The 18634-nt window shown below is 25.7% G+C and overlaps 3 protein-coding genes and 1 long non-coding RNA gene across 6 annotated transcripts; 2 read left to right on the forward strand and 2 right to left on the reverse strand.

The window, feature by feature from the left end:
• Positions 1-329: 329 nt before the first annotated feature.
• LOC124948747 (m7GpppX diphosphatase) lies at positions 330-3442 on the reverse strand. 2 transcript variants are annotated; one of them, XM_047492835.1, is made up of 5 exons: positions 3283-3442; positions 2778-3193; positions 2561-2706; positions 2025-2361; positions 330-1686 (listed from the first exon to the last, which is right to left on the reverse strand). In XM_047492835.1, exons 2-5 carry the CDS (start codon positions 3133-3135, stop codon positions 1508-1510), a joined length of 1020 nt encoding a protein of 339 aa, XP_047348791.1. In that variant the 5' UTR covers positions 3136-3193; positions 3283-3442; the 3' UTR covers positions 330-1507. The 2 variants fall into 2 exon arrangements, with proteins under 2 accessions (XP_047348791.1, XP_047348792.1); XM_047492836.1 differs by having other exon boundaries at positions 2778-3206; positions 3283-3431.
• A 1049-nt stretch (positions 3443-4491) lies between these two features.
• LOC124948746 (UTP--glucose-1-phosphate uridylyltransferase) lies at positions 4492-11953 on the forward strand. The gene is made up of 11 exons (XM_047492834.1): positions 4492-4662; positions 6076-6200; positions 9524-9760; positions 9853-10035; positions 10127-10332; positions 10445-10520; positions 10600-10746; positions 10834-10972; positions 11052-11189; positions 11266-11432; positions 11539-11953. The coding sequence occupies exons 2-11, from the start codon at positions 6120-6122 to the stop codon at positions 11749-11751; spliced, it is 1587 nt and encodes a 528-aa protein (XP_047348790.1). The 5' UTR covers positions 4492-4662; positions 6076-6119; the 3' UTR covers positions 11752-11953.
• Positions 7161-11815, reverse strand: LOC124948752. The gene is made up of 2 exons (XR_007100828.1): positions 8170-11815; positions 7161-7973 (listed from the first exon to the last, which is right to left on the reverse strand). It is a non-coding gene; the product is annotated as an uncharacterized LOC124948752 (long non-coding RNA).
• A 1633-nt stretch (positions 11954-13586) lies between the features above and the next one.
• Positions 13587-18360, forward strand: LOC124948753 (testis-expressed protein 2). Of its 2 annotated transcripts, none has more exons than XM_047492856.1 (8): positions 13587-13605; positions 14270-14381; positions 14687-15938; positions 16224-16583; positions 16655-16841; positions 16928-17442; positions 17525-17597; positions 17712-18360. In XM_047492856.1, the coding sequence occupies exons 2-8, from the start codon at positions 14330-14332 to the stop codon at positions 18039-18041; spliced, it is 2769 nt and encodes a 922-aa protein (XP_047348812.1). In that variant the 5' UTR covers positions 13587-13605; positions 14270-14329; the 3' UTR covers positions 18042-18360. The 2 variants fall into 2 exon arrangements, with proteins under 2 accessions (XP_047348812.1, XP_047348811.1); XM_047492855.1 differs by having other exon boundaries at positions 13598-14011.
• Positions 18361-18634: the final 274 nt, after the last annotated feature.

Consider the following 18634-nt stretch of genomic DNA (forward strand, 5'->3'; position numbering starts at 1 on the left):
AGATTGCAAAATGTTTCACGGAAATTAAATATTTATTCATTTTGTTTATGTTTTCTTTCTATAAAAATTACAAGGAACTTAAATTTATTGTAATTATTTAGTGTACTGTCAAAAATATAAAAACAATAGTAGATATTTATTGAATCTTCAAATGTATTTTATTATTTCTAGGTGTAATATCTAACTACACTCGAAGATATTGTTTAATTCATGCTACATTTTAGAGTACCAATGCATACTGCAATTTCATAACGTTTCTGTATCTTGAAAATATTTGTAAAATGGTTGATATTAAATAGTGAAAAATCTTCATTGTGTACCATGTACCATTATCTGTTTAATAGGAATATTTATTAAAATAAAAATTATAACATGGTATCATACATGATTTATGCAGCATCAGTGCTGGATTAATCTAAAGTATGTTTATCTTAAAGTAACATAATTTTTTTCGGATACTAATAAACCTAATATGCATACGTACATGTAACTATGCAAAGTAAAGGTATGAAAAGTTTCCATGTTACTCTCAAAACTGTTAAATCATATAGTCATACAAAATGACGAGCATTTATATCGAATATGAAGAGCCACTAATTTTATTATGTCATAAAAAAAATTCTCTGAGAAATATAAAATTAACAAATATAAAACTATCTTTTATATATTAAATTTAATTATCCAAAATTAATGAATGAAATTTTCTAATTTCAATTATTATATTAATTCTTATCACATAATTTGTTTAATCTTGCCAAATATCATAAAAAACTAAATATTTTAGCATCGTTTGTTTAGAAAGAAGATTATGATTTTATAATAATATTCAGTAAATATTGTCCATATCTTATTATTTGTTATAATTATAACTAAATTTGTTTTTTTATTTTTCTATTGATTTAGATTATATAAATTAAATATATAATAAAACATAAAAATAATTAATTATAATTTTTCATATTTTTTAGTGTTCTATTTTTTAAGTATGCTCTTCTTACTGCATTTCTATATAGTATAAATAGAACTATTACTTTGTATCATTTATGTAAAAATATTGTATAATACATCTCAATTTGAGTCTTTTTTTCTGTGATAATTGGATTCCATATTAGTGAAAAATGAATAAGAAAAATTATTCAGTAATATATCATTGAATTGTTCTTCTTTATGTTGAAATATCAGCTAATGAGAGATGTATGATATATGAAGCAAATATTGATAAATACAAAGTATATAATTTCTTTTTCACTTTTATGTAAAACTTGAAATATTTTAGAATAAATAAACTACAATTTATTAAACTAATAAACTACAATTTATAGTTTATAAAATATAGAGATATAATGCTTCCATTAAATATCATTTATTTGCCTAATGTTACATTACAAAATATAAGGAAAGTAATTTTACATTTTTTAATAATCCATATATTTTATTTTTTGTTATAATATTATATATATATATATATAATGCTTGTCATAAAATACTTTTATTTTACAGATCTTACTTATGTTTCTTCAGATTCAGATTTCTTTTTTCCCACAATTCCATGTTCCCGAAATTTAGCGCATAATAAATCTCCTTCAAATACCAAAAACGAGAGTATACACTTTGTGTAGTAGTCTGGCATTAATTCTAGGTTATTTATAACAGTGGATAAAAGATGTGCCCTGTCAACATGTACTCCTATTTTGAAAAAAAAAAACAAATAAATGTCATATAATGCATAGATTTTTTAATTTTTATATGATGTAAGTAATAATTGCAAAATTTATTAATTTTAAAGAAAAACATTCAACTGAAATATTTTATTTATATGATCTATTTTTGATATCTTGTGTTTTATATATATATATATATATATATATATGTAGATTTAAATAGTAAACAAATATGATTATCTATTTGCTTATTTTTTAACTAATTTAAAACTATAAATTGTTAATATTTTCTTATTGCTATTTTTATTTTTCATTATATATACAAAGAATATAAAAGAATAAATTAGATGCTGATATATTTACCTGGAGTTTCAAACATGAGATAAGAAAAATGGACATGTAAATAATAATATGATGGTTGATAATGAAGATATATCCTAAGTTGGGACGCAGGTATATTGTATTTTTCAGATATACATGCTATTCCAGCATCTCGTATATTTCTCAATAGCGGAAGATGAGATGCATTTAATTCTCTCATAGATCTAACTTTTTGGAATGGAAGAGCTAAAAGTTTAAGTGTTTGTGGTTGTCCATCCCACTTCAAGTCTGGTACCATTACAAAACCTGTTTCTTTATTTGTATCTTCATATACAATTTTATTTTGTTCAGCTTTATGGGCCAAAATATTATCTATCCACTAAAATTAATAAAGATAAAGAATATAAACATAAATATCATATCTTCATTCAATATGTTTTATTCAATTTGATTACTAAAATATTTCTTTTACTTTGAATATGATTATATCTTTCTTATAAACACACACACACACACAGACATGAATATATATAATTGTTTCATTAATGAAATTAATATATATATATATATATATATACCTCTAAAGAAAATTGTTGTGATGTAATATGAGGTAAAGTAATTTTTTCATATAATTCATATGTCTCATTTACGATATGTAATTCCTTTTTTTTGAATTTCTCAATGTGTTTTGGTGTAGCAGGATGTATTAACAATACATTTAAACCTTAAAGTACAATATACAGTTAAGTATATTAGACACTCATTATATATATAATAGAGTGTATATTAACTTACCATTATATTCTTTTATTGGAAAACACCTATAATTTCCATAAATGTGATTACTAAAAACTTTTTGAATAGTTGTGTCTTTATTAAAGAATCCTTGTTTCAAAAAAAGTTCGTCCGTCGGAAAAGTTGTCTTTTCTAATGAAAGAATAGCGGGACTTTCGCTACCTTTAAAAGTACCTTCAATATAAATTTGTTTTCTTGTATTATTATTTTGTAATATCCTTTTCATTTCAAAAGTAGATAAATTTATTTCGGCTTCATGCAAGCTATCATCATTTTTGGCGGTATTTTCGATTTCTATTTTAATTTTTTTCGCTGGAGGGCATTCTCCCTCATCGGCATCCACGCACTGATCCGCCATATTTATAAAATGCGTTCGATATACTTTACGTGATACAAAAGTTGTTTTATTTCACTACCTGTAATTTGAAACTAATATACTTTGTCAAATTTGTTCATTTTGATATGAATAATATTTTAGATAACACTTAAAATACATCACAATTACCTTTAACAAGTATTTTACTAATTTTTATTTTTACACAGTAATCACAACATTAAGATAGTATAATATTGCACTTTGATATTACTAGATAGTACAATAATATTGCCTGCTTACATGCTAAATCACACGTCATGTATATGGCCAATCATTTTCACAGTATAACTCCTATATATAGGAAAGGACCAATCAAGAAAGAGATTAGTCAATATTTAATTCTATAATTATTGATGATATTTTAATGATTATTTTCATATTCATAATTTATCATAAGATATTCTTGCTCTTTTTTATGATATAATTACATAGTAAAATATTTAATTGTTTCTAAATAACATTATGGATTGTTATTTTTTGTTATAATAGAAATTTGTCTTAATTAAAATATTTAATAGAATCATCTTCTTTTCATAAATGTTATATTTTTAAGTAGAAAATATAATAAATATTAATAATGAACAATAATAAGTAAACAATGCTTTTAAACGATTTTTTAAAACAATTGTTTTTAGATCAGTAATATAAGCACTCGATTAAGATAAATATGTTTCTCTAGAATTCAACAAAGGATCAAAGCGATTATAAAAATATAAAAAGATAAAGTATGAATAAAAATCAGTAAAGGATATCAAATCTAGTAATTTTTCTTATTGTAATGTAATTTTCGAAACCAGTAATCAAAGCTTAAACTATACTAATTTATTTTTATACAATAACATATAATTCGAAAGGAAATTGTATATTATTGAAATGTTAACAATTTAAAGCTATTGTAATATTTCGTAAGGAATAAAAAACTTTATGATAAAACCATTATTTTCATTGCAAGAATATTAAAACGCATAAATTATACATTTTTATATTTTATTTGATATATTTTCATTAAAAAATTTAGTTTATATTAATACATTAAATCAAAAACCCAAATAATTACATTTATTCCGAAATATAAATAAAAATAATGCTTTGTGCCACGAAATTTGGGCTAATATTTATTAATGGTATTATAGTAACCACGTTTGAATCAAATTAAAACCAAAAAGTGTATAGTGAATAAACATTTGCTTTTTTGGAAAATAATTTTTGTTAAATAAAATATTACGTTTTAATATAGAGGTAACATTTATTTCTTTAAACAATCAATGTATTTATAATCTTATATACATATATATGTACATATATATGTTGTACGTATATATATATACATACAAATAAAGATGTCATCTATACATCGTAGATATACAGCTCTAAAAATTTGGTGACATTGATTCAGATTCAGAAGAGAAAATCGTTGTACGCTGACCTTGTCAAATTATTGGAGAATAAAGTATTTTATGCAAGGTGTAAGAAATTAATTAAAAAATGCTACAAGTCGATGACAGAAAGGTAAGTCAGTATTACAATCTATACAATTATTTGACCTTGAGATATGAAATCATTTTATATATTACTCAAATTACATTTATATATTTAAAGTTCCTTAAATTGAATGTCTTAAAAATATTTTTTGATGTTTTTTCTTTATAATGCGATATTTATCTAATTTGAAACCCACATAAAATTTAGAGGTTATCTACGTTGTAATTCTATTTCAAGTTACTCAAAAAATCTACATTTTATATTCATACTATTTAACCACTTCAATCAAAGCAAATAAAATTATAGCCGTACAAATATTTATATGTTATAAATATTTTTATTGTAGCTAAAAAAATTTCTTTATGTCATTTGCAAAATGACACTATAAATTAAGAATCATATTATCATCAAGAATAAATGATTACTTCAGTTATTGCTACATTAAAATTTATAGGTTATATAATATAGATAGATTATGTAATAAGTGCTGTATAAATACAAGAAGATGATAAGCTCGAGAAGATACATTAGTTTACTCTTATTGTAAAAAATTTTTAGTTATATACCATAATAAATTCTGCATATAATTCATTCTATATAATATATGCATTGTTATTACGTGTTCACATTCTATATCAATTTGATAAAATACAAAAACTTATGCATTTATGTACATATATCAATGATAAGGAAATAAATAATTTTATTATCTATATTAATGATAAGCATAAAAAAGAAAATGCAAAGAACAAGAGCAAAGTTTAAATAATTTAAGTAATTTATATAACAAAATTTTTGCATAATTTGAAGTTAGAAATAAATAATATCAATAGTAAATTATAAATGTATATACTACTTGTTTCTCTAACTTAAGCCTTCAAAATATCTTTATTGCTTTAGATAATACTAAAAAAATATCAAAGGAGAAGAAATTGTTTGATCCAAAAAGATTAATATTCTTAATATCACAATTTTTTCAAAGTTATATTTAAGATTTTATAAATATTTTTAATTCACATAAAATTTATAAATATATATATTTTTTTTAAGAGATTGACATTTTTTCTTTGCCACAGTATTTTATATTATTTTGCCAATGTTTATAAAAAGATAAATTTAATGACGTAAATTATTTGACCTTCAGACGACCTTGAACAAAAAAGACTAATGAGAGAATAAAAAAAATAAAAAGTCTAAAATAGAATGTTTAAATTGTAGACTTTGTTGTTTCTTCCAAATACGTCTATCAAATATAGTTTTTCCTCTTCAAAGTCATTTGAAGGTCATCAAATTTATATACTTGAATGTGTCATTTGAATGCACATATTTTTAGCAACATGTCTTGTATATATGTATTGTACATATACAAATACGTATATACGAAAACATTAATTTTTGTAAATATTTTTCATGCATTAATATTAGAAAAATTTGTGTTAGAATGAATTGAGACTATTCATGGAATATTATAACACGATGAATAAATGGGAGATTTATTAAATCGAGAAAGGAAGCAAGTAATCATCCGAGGAGTAATTAAAGAAAAGAATGCTTATCGTACAAACGTAAGAGCTCATAATCGTAAATATAAACGTAAAAAAAAAACATATGACGTATTTCAGACATACGACGTATCGTATTACTAAAAATTTTCCAAATTTAAAAGTAAAATATAATGTTCACGAAAATAAATATACAAAGTTACGTCATTTCTATTGGTCTTATTTTTTTTCTTTTTATGAATAAAAATAATATATTTTTTCTTTCATTACTTGCAGTTATGTAAATTAACTAACCTTCAAAATAGATAAGTATTTTACATCTAACGATGCCAATCGTTGTACCATAGTATTGCACATTAGTGTGCAAGTTTGTCATTTGCGGTTTTCATCTTATATGATGATAGGATAGAATAAAAAAGCTTTTTTTTTCTAATATTATACGTATGATACTTGGTTACACAGTGCTACATATAACTGTCTATGACTGATCTTTAGTACTATCATTCGATAAAATGGACATAATCTTTTTTTTTTACGTATTCACGTTCATTTTGTATTTGCGTCGGTATTACACTCAGCAAAGTTAATTTTTAAAGAAATCAATCTCATATTTAACGAGATATTTATTGAAATAGATAATTCAATGCGTAATTAATAATTCAAGTAATTGATAACAAATAAGATCAAAATTATTCTATCGGAATTTGCTTAATACGATATTATATATAAGCTCCAATTAGTATAACAAAAAAAAATTTATGAAAAAGATCAATGATATTGTATTTCGTTTTTTACTTTTATTATCTTTTTACACATAAATTTTCGCTATTTTAAGAATATAAAAAAGCTATTTGTCAACAGTAATGCAGACAAATATATAAATATAAAGTAATGACACTGCAATAAGAATAGTCGTGCAGTTTTGATAGAAAAGAGAAATGAAAGACATAATATATACGCTACCAATAAAAACAAAACAAAACAAAAAAAATCATAATAAGCAAAAAATGTATTTATTATAAGAAAAAAAAAAAAAGAATTATGAAATAAAAAGAGGAAGGAGTGAGGGATCCACGGATCTTAGTTCAAGTTTTGTAAGATAAGAGGATAGAAGAATCGTAGAAAATCAAGAAAAGATTCAAATGTTATTTGCGATAACCGATATCGCGGTTGAAGATAACTTATGAAGAAGGTCAACTGATTGGCTATAGCCGTTTGGTCCATACATTTCCTTTTTATTTTCGTTCTCAACCGATCTCGATAGAACTTGCTGTTGTTCCTTACTCTTCTCCCTTCCGAAGACGACGTGATAAGCGGTTGATTGGTACTCTTTCAGTTAACGCAACAACGTGTTGTCGTGCAGTCATAAATTAGCTCGTTAGAAGTACGTTTTGTCACGTGTCACTATCGTCCGTTCCTTCATGCATTCGCGCCGTGCGGAATAGTCTCCTACTTGTATCGTCGTATCGTCGTTGCGTCACTGCAGTCCGTGAAGGCATTGAAAAAAAATAAAACTTTCTTTCGAATTGACGAGAAGAGCGTCAAAGAAGACGCGATGATTGAATACCTCTTACAAGTAAGTCTCAGATTGAGACTACAAATTTTCATCATTTCATGACATTTCTCGATATAATGCGTTACGAAAAATCGTCTATATTATATTTATTAGAACACGATCGTTTGTAATGACTTTTATTATTATAGACTTCATGAGTTGACAATAATTTTTTTTGTTTTCAATTTTTGTTTTCTTTCCTTTTTTTTTTTTTTTTTTTTTTTTCCGTGCTTATATAAATATCCAAAGATGTGCATCATGCTTTTTTCCCATGCTTTTTCCTTGAAAACAAATAAAGAAATATCAATTATTTTTTTTTAAATGTACGCTTAAAATTTTCATTTTCATATATTTTTCCGTAATAAAATCGCCTGACAATTCGTTAAAAGTTTCCCTTTTCTTGCAACATAATTTTTTTTATATTGTATTTTTATAGATATTGTATTTTTTCTCCTTTTTAACGGCAGAATTACTTACGCGCTTTTTTAATTCTCCTATTTTTAGAACATTATTCGCATTATCGCACGTTATCAAGATTATATCTCGATAAAAAAAAGGCCAATTGTTTCATGTTTAAATTCAAATCGGTATTTGAAAAACGTTAATTGATTTGCATATTTGATAATTCCGTAATGTTAACTGAACAGATGAATGAACAGTAATAAGATGCCGCGTATGACTGTGATAGAAATAAATTTTCATACATATATCTCTCATGTTATATTTCGTACTAATTAACTTATCTATCGGTCTATTTATTATATCGTTACAATAATTTTAGAATAAAAACATGTGATACTGTTTAATAAAATAATTAATAAATATAATGAAATTATATCAACGGTAAGGAATTAATTATATCTTAAGTTCATTAAAAAATTTTATAAAAAAATATTAACAGTCAAACGAATTTATGTTGTCAGTGTATGCATATAATTTTTATCACATACAATGAACTAGTAGCATTAATATATAAAATATTTTTATTCTATTCTATTCTATTCTATTCTATTGTGATCGAAATGTTTGCGATTGTTAAGTACACGGTACAAGAAACATTAATCATCTGATATTATATAATATAAATTGACGAGATACGCGAGGAAAATGATCATTGATCTTAAATATTTTATATATAAACAAAATGTCAAATACGTAATATTCAAATATAGTTTTATAATGTTGTGTAACTTTTTAAAATGGAATATTCGAATTATATACTTGTTTGATGTTATAAAATAAATATTATATTTTGAGATAATGGAGCAAGTTGTATACATGATTGTGCTGCACTTGCATAAAACTATTATTTTAATAAAAAGTAATCTATATAGATCGAATAAAACGATAAGCTATATTCGCGCGCGCACACAGACATATACAGAGTACATTTAAAATATAGTAAAGATTTTTATGAATCAAGAATAGTCGGAAGCTAGGCATGTGAATATTTGAATGAAGAAACAAAATTATTTACTATGCTTATTTATAATGACATAGTTACGTATGCTTTTAATTTTAATGACATGCTATTATAAATGAAATCTCTAATCGCAACACACTAAGAATTTTATCGAATTTTGAGAATAATTATACTAATTATTATTTTTTTTTTTTTTTTTATATATATACATATAAGCTCCTTACGAACACAACTTATAACATTCGTACCACGTTATTTTTACAACGTATTTTTAAACGATCATCATGTGCGAGATTTCGTGTTTAAACCTTCTGTATAATAAGGAAGCTGAAATAGTTATTTATATGAAGACGAAAGGTAATATTAATTTGACTTTTTTTTTATATGTTATGTAATTACAAAAAATAGGCACGTGGTCATCAACGTAGTCCTTCAGATACACAGGCATTTCGTCAACGAACAAAAAGAGATGCCGAGAATGAATTACAGCAGGAATTACAAAAATTAACGGGCACTGCCCCCGAAAATAGAAAAGAAGAATTTAGCAGGCAATTTGAAGGATTTGCGAATCTTTTCAAACGATTTCTAGAAGAAGAAGGACCATCGTTAGAATGGGATCGTATTCAAAAATTACCGGAAAATGCTGTATGTATCATCGTAATTTTTATTTAGAATATTTTTCTCATATTAAAAATATCTAATTTAATATTTTAATTTGAATGTTTGATTATTTTTAGATACATAATTATAATAGCCTTTCTGATCCTAGCAATGAAGAAATCAAGGCTATGTTAAGTAAACTAATAGTTGTTAAATTGAATGGTGGACTAGGTACAAGTATGGGTTGTCATGGACCAAAATCAGTGATAGCAGTTCGCAATGGATTGACATTTCTTGATTTAACTGTTCAACAAATCGAGGTAGACATAATAATTTTCTGATAATAATTATAATTTAATTTAACTTTTTTTCAATAATAAATATCTAATCTGAGGTTTTTCATTTGAACAGTACTTAAATAGAACATATAATGCGAATGTGCCACTTGTTTTGATGAACTCCTTCAACACAGATGAGGATACCCAACGAATCATCAGAAAATATAAAGGAATAGATGTTGCTATTCATACTTTTAATCAAAGTTGCTATCCTCGTATTAATAGAGAATCGTTTCTTCCTCTTGCAAAACATTGCAATGTAAATCAAGATATGGAAGCGTATGATTTTATCTATTTATATATTTAATATATATATGAATACTATATATATTATATATTTTGTATAACTTATCTTTTAATTATGTTAAATACTAACAAATTTTATTTATAGTTGGTATCCACCTGGTCATGGAGATTTCTATGAAAGCTTTAAAAATTCTGGTCTACTTAAAAGATTCATTAAGGAGGTATATTTGACTAAAATTTATTATACGTATATTATTATTTTTAATTTGTTTAATATTAATTACATTATTATTTGTGCAGGGTCGTGAATATTGCTTTATTTCGAATATTGATAATTTAGGTGCAACTGTAGATTTAAGAATATTAAAGTTGCTACTAGATAAAGGGCATAGCTCCTCTCCTGAATTTGTTATGGAAGTAACAGATAAAACCAGAGCAGATGTTAAGGTAACTTTTTTCTGGAATATAGTAATTAACAGTCTATTTATTTTTTATAATATGCAGAATCCTCATTTTCATCAAATTTTTTTATAGGGTGGAACACTTATTCAATATGAAGATAAACTTCGACTTTTAGAAATTGCACAAGTTCCTAAAGATCATGTAGATGAGTTTAAATCCGTGCAAACATTTAAATTTTTTAATACTAACAATCTTTGGGTTAAACTTGATGGTATATAATAGTTCATATGATAAAATGAGTAAATACCATCAATTCTTTTATATTTTCAATACATTTTTTATGTTTGCAGCTATCGAGAGAGTATTAGAAAATAGTTCGCTCAATATGGAAATTATTGTTAATAACAAAACACAACCTAATGGTTTAAATATTATTCAACTGGAAACAGCTGTGGGTGCTGCAATGAAATCTTTTGAGGGAAGTATTGGTAAGTACAAGAAAAAATGAATATACTACGAATATATCTATAATTATTTATAATTATAATCTAATGTCTTTCATAGGTATAAATGTACCACGTAGCAGATTTTTACCTGTTAAGAAAACATCTGATTTAATGCTTGTGATGAGTAATCTTTACATACTTCGTAATGGATCTTTAGTAATGAGTCCACAACGGATGTTTCCCACTACACCTCTTATAAAACTGGGTGATAATCATTTTTCGAAGGTACATTTATTTCATTCATTTTAGAATGGTTTAGATGTATTATAAATTAATTTTTAATAATTATCAAAGAAACATAAGATGTAACGTTATTCTATTTTTTTTATAGGTAAAAGAATTTCTTACCAGATTTCCAACAATACCAGATCTTTTGGAATTGGATCATTTAACAGTATCAGGTGACGTAACATTTGGTAAAGGTGTTTGCTTGAAAGGTACTGTCATCATTATTGCTAATCATGGAGAACGTATAGATCTTCCATCTGGAACTATCTTGGAGAATAAAATAGTATCTGGAAATTTACGTATATTAGATCATTAATGCATATTCATATCAATCTTGATAGGCTTGCACAAACTGCAGAAGCACACATAATTGTAAATGCTTTTCATTATATTTTAGATGAATTTAACTAGTCAAATAAATTGTATATAGGGATATATCAAATGAGATTTGAAATTATACAATCTAAATTGTATGTATGGCTGGCTGTAAAATATAGATGCAATGATGCAATGGTAAATTGTTTTTCAATTTTGTCATTAGCACAAGAATTGTTCATATATTTTTAATATATCTTAAAGATATGTTAATGAAAAAATTCTTTTGTTAAGGATTATACTATTGATAAAAATATCTATTAACAATTAATTCATTTTATTTACAAAGATATAGTATAATAGCAACTAAAATATATAAAATAACATACAATGAGTCATACATTCTGTATTATATGTCTCATTCATTTATAATGCATTTGTATTGCTATTTTGTAATTAGTGTTGTTACAAAGTAAATTGTAATATTAATAATAACCAGTTTTTTCTTATTTAAATTTTTTGTATTTAAAGTTTGATTTATATATATTGTCAATTCTTGCAAATACTCTATTTTTCTTTAATGCAGAAAGTTATGACTAAGAAAACAATTATTATTTAATAAAATGATAGGCTGGATTAAAAATAATAATATTGATATTATACTACTGAAAAAAAGGTGTTCCGCTCAAGGGTCTACATTCCTATGCGAGAGAAATTAAAATAATCTGCTTAAGTTAGAAAATAGAATAATCATTCTATTTTCCAGCTTAAGCAGTTTGAAAAGAGAAAGGCTCGATGTTTCCTCGTCGAAAGATAAAAGAAGACTGAATCGAAATAGGACAAAGTCATTTCAAAACGTTCGTTTATTTTTGTTGATATTAAATGTTGTCGACCTAGAGATCAAAATTTAATTCTATTGAAATAATAAATTGAAATCATTTTATATTTAACGCGTCTTACGTGCTGTGTAATATTTAAATAACTAAATATTACTTTATTGTATTCTATATATGTCATATATGGTTTAAACAACAATTATAAAATTATCAGAAATATTAATTCTTTAATCTAAGACGTTTGAAAAGAGAAAGCTTCGATGTTTATTGTCGAAAGACATTATTCTTTGAAAACTCGCGCGAATATAATCACGCAAGATGACACTGAAAAGAAATAAGAGAACAAAAATATTTGAGATATTAACGATTAAATTGCATATATTGTACTTTGTTCTTATAAATATATTCTTTCTTTTTTTTTTGTTATTATAGATCACCATTATCATATATAATATAAAATGTACGTAATTTATATAATATTTAAGTATATACATATGTATTTCTTTTTTTTACTTCTTCTTATCATTATTCTTATTATTATATTTTGATGTTATATATTATTATAGTAATAATAATAATAGTAATAGTTATAAAATGGACTACTCCAACTTCTTGGTGGATTAAACTACAAAAAAAGATTACACTGAGAGTTTTACCTCAGATAGTATGGAAACAAATTCATTTTGATTTTTGTAAAAATAATATATAATATATACATGCAAAAAAAATAAATTACTTGTTTATATTCGTTTACATCGAAAAAATAAAATTAAAAAAATAAGAAAGATCTAAATGCTTACTTAATTTTTATGAGTGATATTTTTGATACTTTAAATAGTAGAAACTTCCTGGAAAAATTTTTCTAAACCAAGTTTACAGCAGTACTTTCTCTATACATTTTTATAGACAAATCATTCTTCGATAATATTGGCTCCACTGCATCCAGGTAGGGCGTGTTTATATGTATATATTCTGGTTTCTATCTATAGGACAAATTCTCCAGTCTCTACTAATTTGAGGTTAATTTCTTGAAACGATCGCTAGAGTTGTTTGTTTTAGAATTTTCTAGTGATGTGATTCCCATATGTTCATTTTAATATGAATTCGTTTTAAATATATTTGCAAAATATATCCATAAACTTTCTCGAACATTCTATCGACAAATTTATTTATGATTTGATGATTCTTTTTAAGATTAATTTGATTAATGTGGCTTGAATAAAAGATTAATATCTTTTATTCAAGCCACTAGGTTGATGGTTCAAATTTCTAATTTATAGATTGATTGGTCAGTATTAGTCAGTGCCGAGAACCAATCAATGATCTCAAAATAAAGTACATTAACACATTAAAAACATTAAATAATTTATATCGTCATATGTGATATTACGGAAATTAATAAGCAATTGTGAAGTGGAATAAGAAGTAGGTACACGATATGTAATATAAACTTGTGATAGAATTTTTATGATAAAAAGAATTTTTTTACCGATTAACCGCGATATAGTGATTATGGATATTTTGCTATCTTTGTTTTACTTTATCTAATTTTATATGATTCATATCGAAATTAAAGAACATGTGAATAAAACGTTTACGCTTATATTAATAATAATAAGCTTTACGATTATTAAATGTTAATCAAGAGTTCGATTTTTATATACTAATTATATTGCAACACAGACCGTTAAACCATAGTAATGGTGCAAGGACACATATCAAAGATTCAATATCGAGCAGTTGATGATGAATTCTAAACAAAATACAGGAAAAATAACATTGGGTATGATTAAAGGTAAAAATATTATTTTGAAATATTGTACAAACTTAATAAATCATTGGTTATCAATTATTTCTGATGAGTTGTTTTCAAATATCTTTGTATTTTCCATATTGTACATGGAAAACAAGGTTTTTATAAGTAAACAAATAATAATATAAATTTAATATATTTAATTAGTCAATGTTTTCTTTAAAAAAAACAAAAAAAAAAAACAAAAAAAGAAAAAGCAAAAAAAGAAATCAATATTTTTTATTTTACATATTTCAGTAAATATCACAATTGTCATGTCTAAATTAAACGTATATTCTCTTATAAAGGTAAATCATTTACGACGTCTGTTCCAATAATACATTATCATGCTAGTGATGATGAATTGGAGGAGCTATACCTTAGTACAGATGAAGAAAAACAACAAGATTTGGAATATGAAGAAGTTCCATCTCAATTATCCTTATCGCCATCAAAACTTCCAGACAAAAAGACGGATAAAGAGAAAATGGAAAATAAGTTAGAGCAAAGGTCATCTAGTATTGATGGAAATCTATCTGAAGGGACATCTCAATCTTCAGATCCTTGGAAAGTATTATCGGACATTAGAGGAAAAATTACGAAAACATTTGAAGAAAAAATTCATGAAATTAAAAGTGAACACAAAAAGGCATATAGACATAGTAAGGAAAATTCAAGTATTAGTGATTCAGAAGATTTAATAGATGTAATACCAATCGAAAAAAGTATTTCTGATAAGCAAGAAAAAGAAGAAGGATTAACACTAGCTGACATTAAAGAAGATAGTAGCAGATTTATAGGTTTCTCTAATATAAAAGTTGGTATAAAAACAAAAAATTCAGAAGAAGATAGTATTGAAAGTGGAGTAGAAGCTGCTGAATTGAATGAAAGTTTTCCTAATGGAACAGATGACAAAACGCAGAGTACTCCATCAGATACTAAATGTATTGATATAAAAAGTAATGATAAAAAACTGCATGATATATTCAACCAATCATTATTACACACAATCCTGTTTTCACCTAGGACAGAACCTAAACCAACATTCGCATGGCTTAAAAATGAATTACTCCATCAGTTGTTTCATCGAATATTTGTTTTCATTATGGTAATCGCTTGTTCTTACTACCTTGTTCCATTTCCGGAATATATTCTTGGCTTTGTTGGTGGTGTGCTCGCGTCTGTTACAGTATATGATACAGTAGCAAGCATAAAAAGAATATTAACAACTGTACCTGAAAACGATGATATATCAAAACATAAGGTTTCAGTCGTAGAAATACCTGCAGTAGAGGAGCACGCAGTTTTAGAGAGATTTGAGGGATGGCTAAATGAATTACCATACATATATGACCCACAAAATTATCATGTGGCACGCACAAAGTCCGTTTATTTCAGACTAGAAGGTGAAACATTGCGCATAATGGAAACGAGAATGAGAATACCAAAAAGGGCTGTTTGGGATGAACCAAAGCACAAACTCAAGTTCACTCGGAGAAGAACTTATAACCTGGCTGGTGCAAAGATAGAATTACTTCCTGAAGGTCTTATTAGAAGAAGGTATACTGGTGACTTGTACTTCACATTTAATAGAGTATTGATATGTATCGGACTATACATGGTACTGAAAGTTGGTCAAGTGAATAAGTAATTGATATTCCTACGAACTATTTAGAACACCTTTTTCCAATTGGTAATTACTTCGTAGTTACAGGCAGTAGTGATAAAAACAGTCCAAATTATTCATATTTACGATTATTCTTTTTTTGTCCTTAGTTGGAAAAACATAAACAAACTTGCTATTCCAGGAAAAATGTCTTTAAATATAACCATTTTATTATACAGGAGATGGAGCAAAAAGTATCCAATTTGTATTACAATAGAAAAAGGAGCCCTAATTGAAAATGTTGCCTTGAAAGACTGTCATAACAAAGAAACTAATACTATTAAACATAGCAAAAAAATTATAGAAGAAGATACAGAAAATCAGCTAGATAAAAAGAAGGACAAAGATGAGGATGATAAACAAATAGAACAAGAGGCTGAAGATGAAATAGACGACGAAGATGATGGAGACGAAACCGACGAAGATTCCACACATACACGGACTCTAAGAAACTCTTTTACAGATCACAGTGAAAATGACCAAAATGATATATGCAAACTATTTATTTTTGCAAGAGCTGATCGTCAAAAAGAAGATTGGTAAGAAAATCATTTTTACCATAATATGACGTAATTATATTCATATTTTCACTCTGTATTATTAATTATAGGTATAGACGTTTGATCATTGCAGCAAGTTGTAAAAAAAGAAATTCTATCCCAACAATGAATGATAATTTAAATCAATCACTGTCACAACAAACGATTAATGAATCGAAAGTTCCAACATCGCCCAGTCCTGCTTTTGACCGTCCTCCAGAACTCAATTACAATGCATATATGACTCAATACCTTGATGTAAGTACAAAGAAATATGTTGCGTACGAAACAAATTATTATACATGCTTTTAAGGCTAACAATTTACGATAATTTATTATTTTAGACTGTTTCGACAACTCCAACTACTGAAATTGATCCTTCTCTTTCCATGTATGATATAACATGGCTTAACTGTTTATTGGGTCGTATATTGTTCGATATGCACAAATGTTCTGAAACTATAAATCTGATTCAAGACAAAATTCAACGAAAACTTTCTAATATAAAATTACCGTATTTTATGGAGAGTTTATTAATATCAGATATGCTCATAGGTCAGAGAGCACCATTTATCCAAGACACATCAAAGCCAATAATAGATGAACGAGGGCTTTGGATCGATTTAAATGTATTATATAAGGGATGCTTAACTATGACTATCGAAACAAAATTAAATCTTATGAAATTGACCAGAGCTGGTTCTATGTCCAGTAATTCTAGTGATATGATAGCTGGAGAAAAATCAAAGACAATCAGATCACCTATGTTTGACAGTGATGTAGAAGATAGTCCAGAAACTTCAACCGAAGATGATGATAAATCTAGTATGACGATGTGTACAACATCAAAAGATACACCGTAAATTTCTTTTCTCAATTGATGGTTAACCTACTTTCTTACCAAATATATGTATTTACTTTGAAAGTTTACTTTTTTGCAGCTCCACCCAGTCTTCGGGGAAAAAGTTCCTTAGTATGGTAGATAGATTGGCTGCAAGTAAATACTTTCAGCATGTAAGTATATTTCTGACAAATATATTTTAACAATAGAAACAACATTATTATAAACTAAATTAAATGATAAAGAACAAAAAATTGAAATCAGTGGATGTATAACTTGTTTTTTAGGCGACTGAATTATCTTATGTGCGAAAGGCAATGGAAGGTGTTTCTAACACCGAAATTCGATTAACAGTCAGTGTTTCTGGTATAGAAGGTTGCTTATCTTTAAACATTCCACCACCACCGTCTGATCGGCTTTGGTATGGTTTTAAGCCAACACCAAGAATTTCGATTACTGTAACACCTGCTGTAGGCGAAAGAATAGTAAATATCGGCTATGTGACAAAATGGATCGAAACTAAATTGCTTCGAGAATTCGAAAAAATTGTCGTTTTACCGAACATGGATGACCTTATTATATCGCTATGTCCAAATTATCCTTATGCCACAACGTAAATCTTTTTGGATGATGTGTAATAAGCGCAAATGTATTCACAAGATGTAAATTTTTGCATAGATTTTTAAATTTGATGTCTATATTTTATTACCATGCAATTATAAAAGGATTAGTAATGTTGTAGTTAAAGAAACGTTTTAAGTATATACAACAAAAAAAAAGAAAGAGAAGGAAGAAAAAAACTGATCTGTAATTAGTCCACCTTGAAAGTTCAATCGATGCAAAAATATATTTTTAAAGAGCAGCGATAAATAATAAGTATGATTTTTGAAAAATAATCAGTATTGTATTATGAAATTAAATACGTATATAAATATATATATATATTTTTTTTACTAAAATAATATTTCATATTAATACAAATTTACAAGATTAACAAATATGTTTCGTTATTTATTAATTGAAAGCAGGAGCCATATATTTAATATTCAAGGTGGAAAAATAAAAATAACAATTTTCAAATATTTCTGTTATATAAAATAAACAAAAAATTAAAGAATCAATAAAGATAATTCTTTTACGTATACTTATATACAAGCCTCACTAAAACTCGATTTGAAAGTCGATAGTGAGCGTTTGCTATAAAAGAATA

This window comes from Vespa velutina, chromosome 4 (assembly GCF_912470025.1).
Source record: "Vespa velutina chromosome 4, iVesVel2.1, whole genome shotgun sequence".
NCBI lineage: Eukaryota > Metazoa > Arthropoda > Insecta > Hymenoptera > Vespidae > Vespa > Vespa velutina.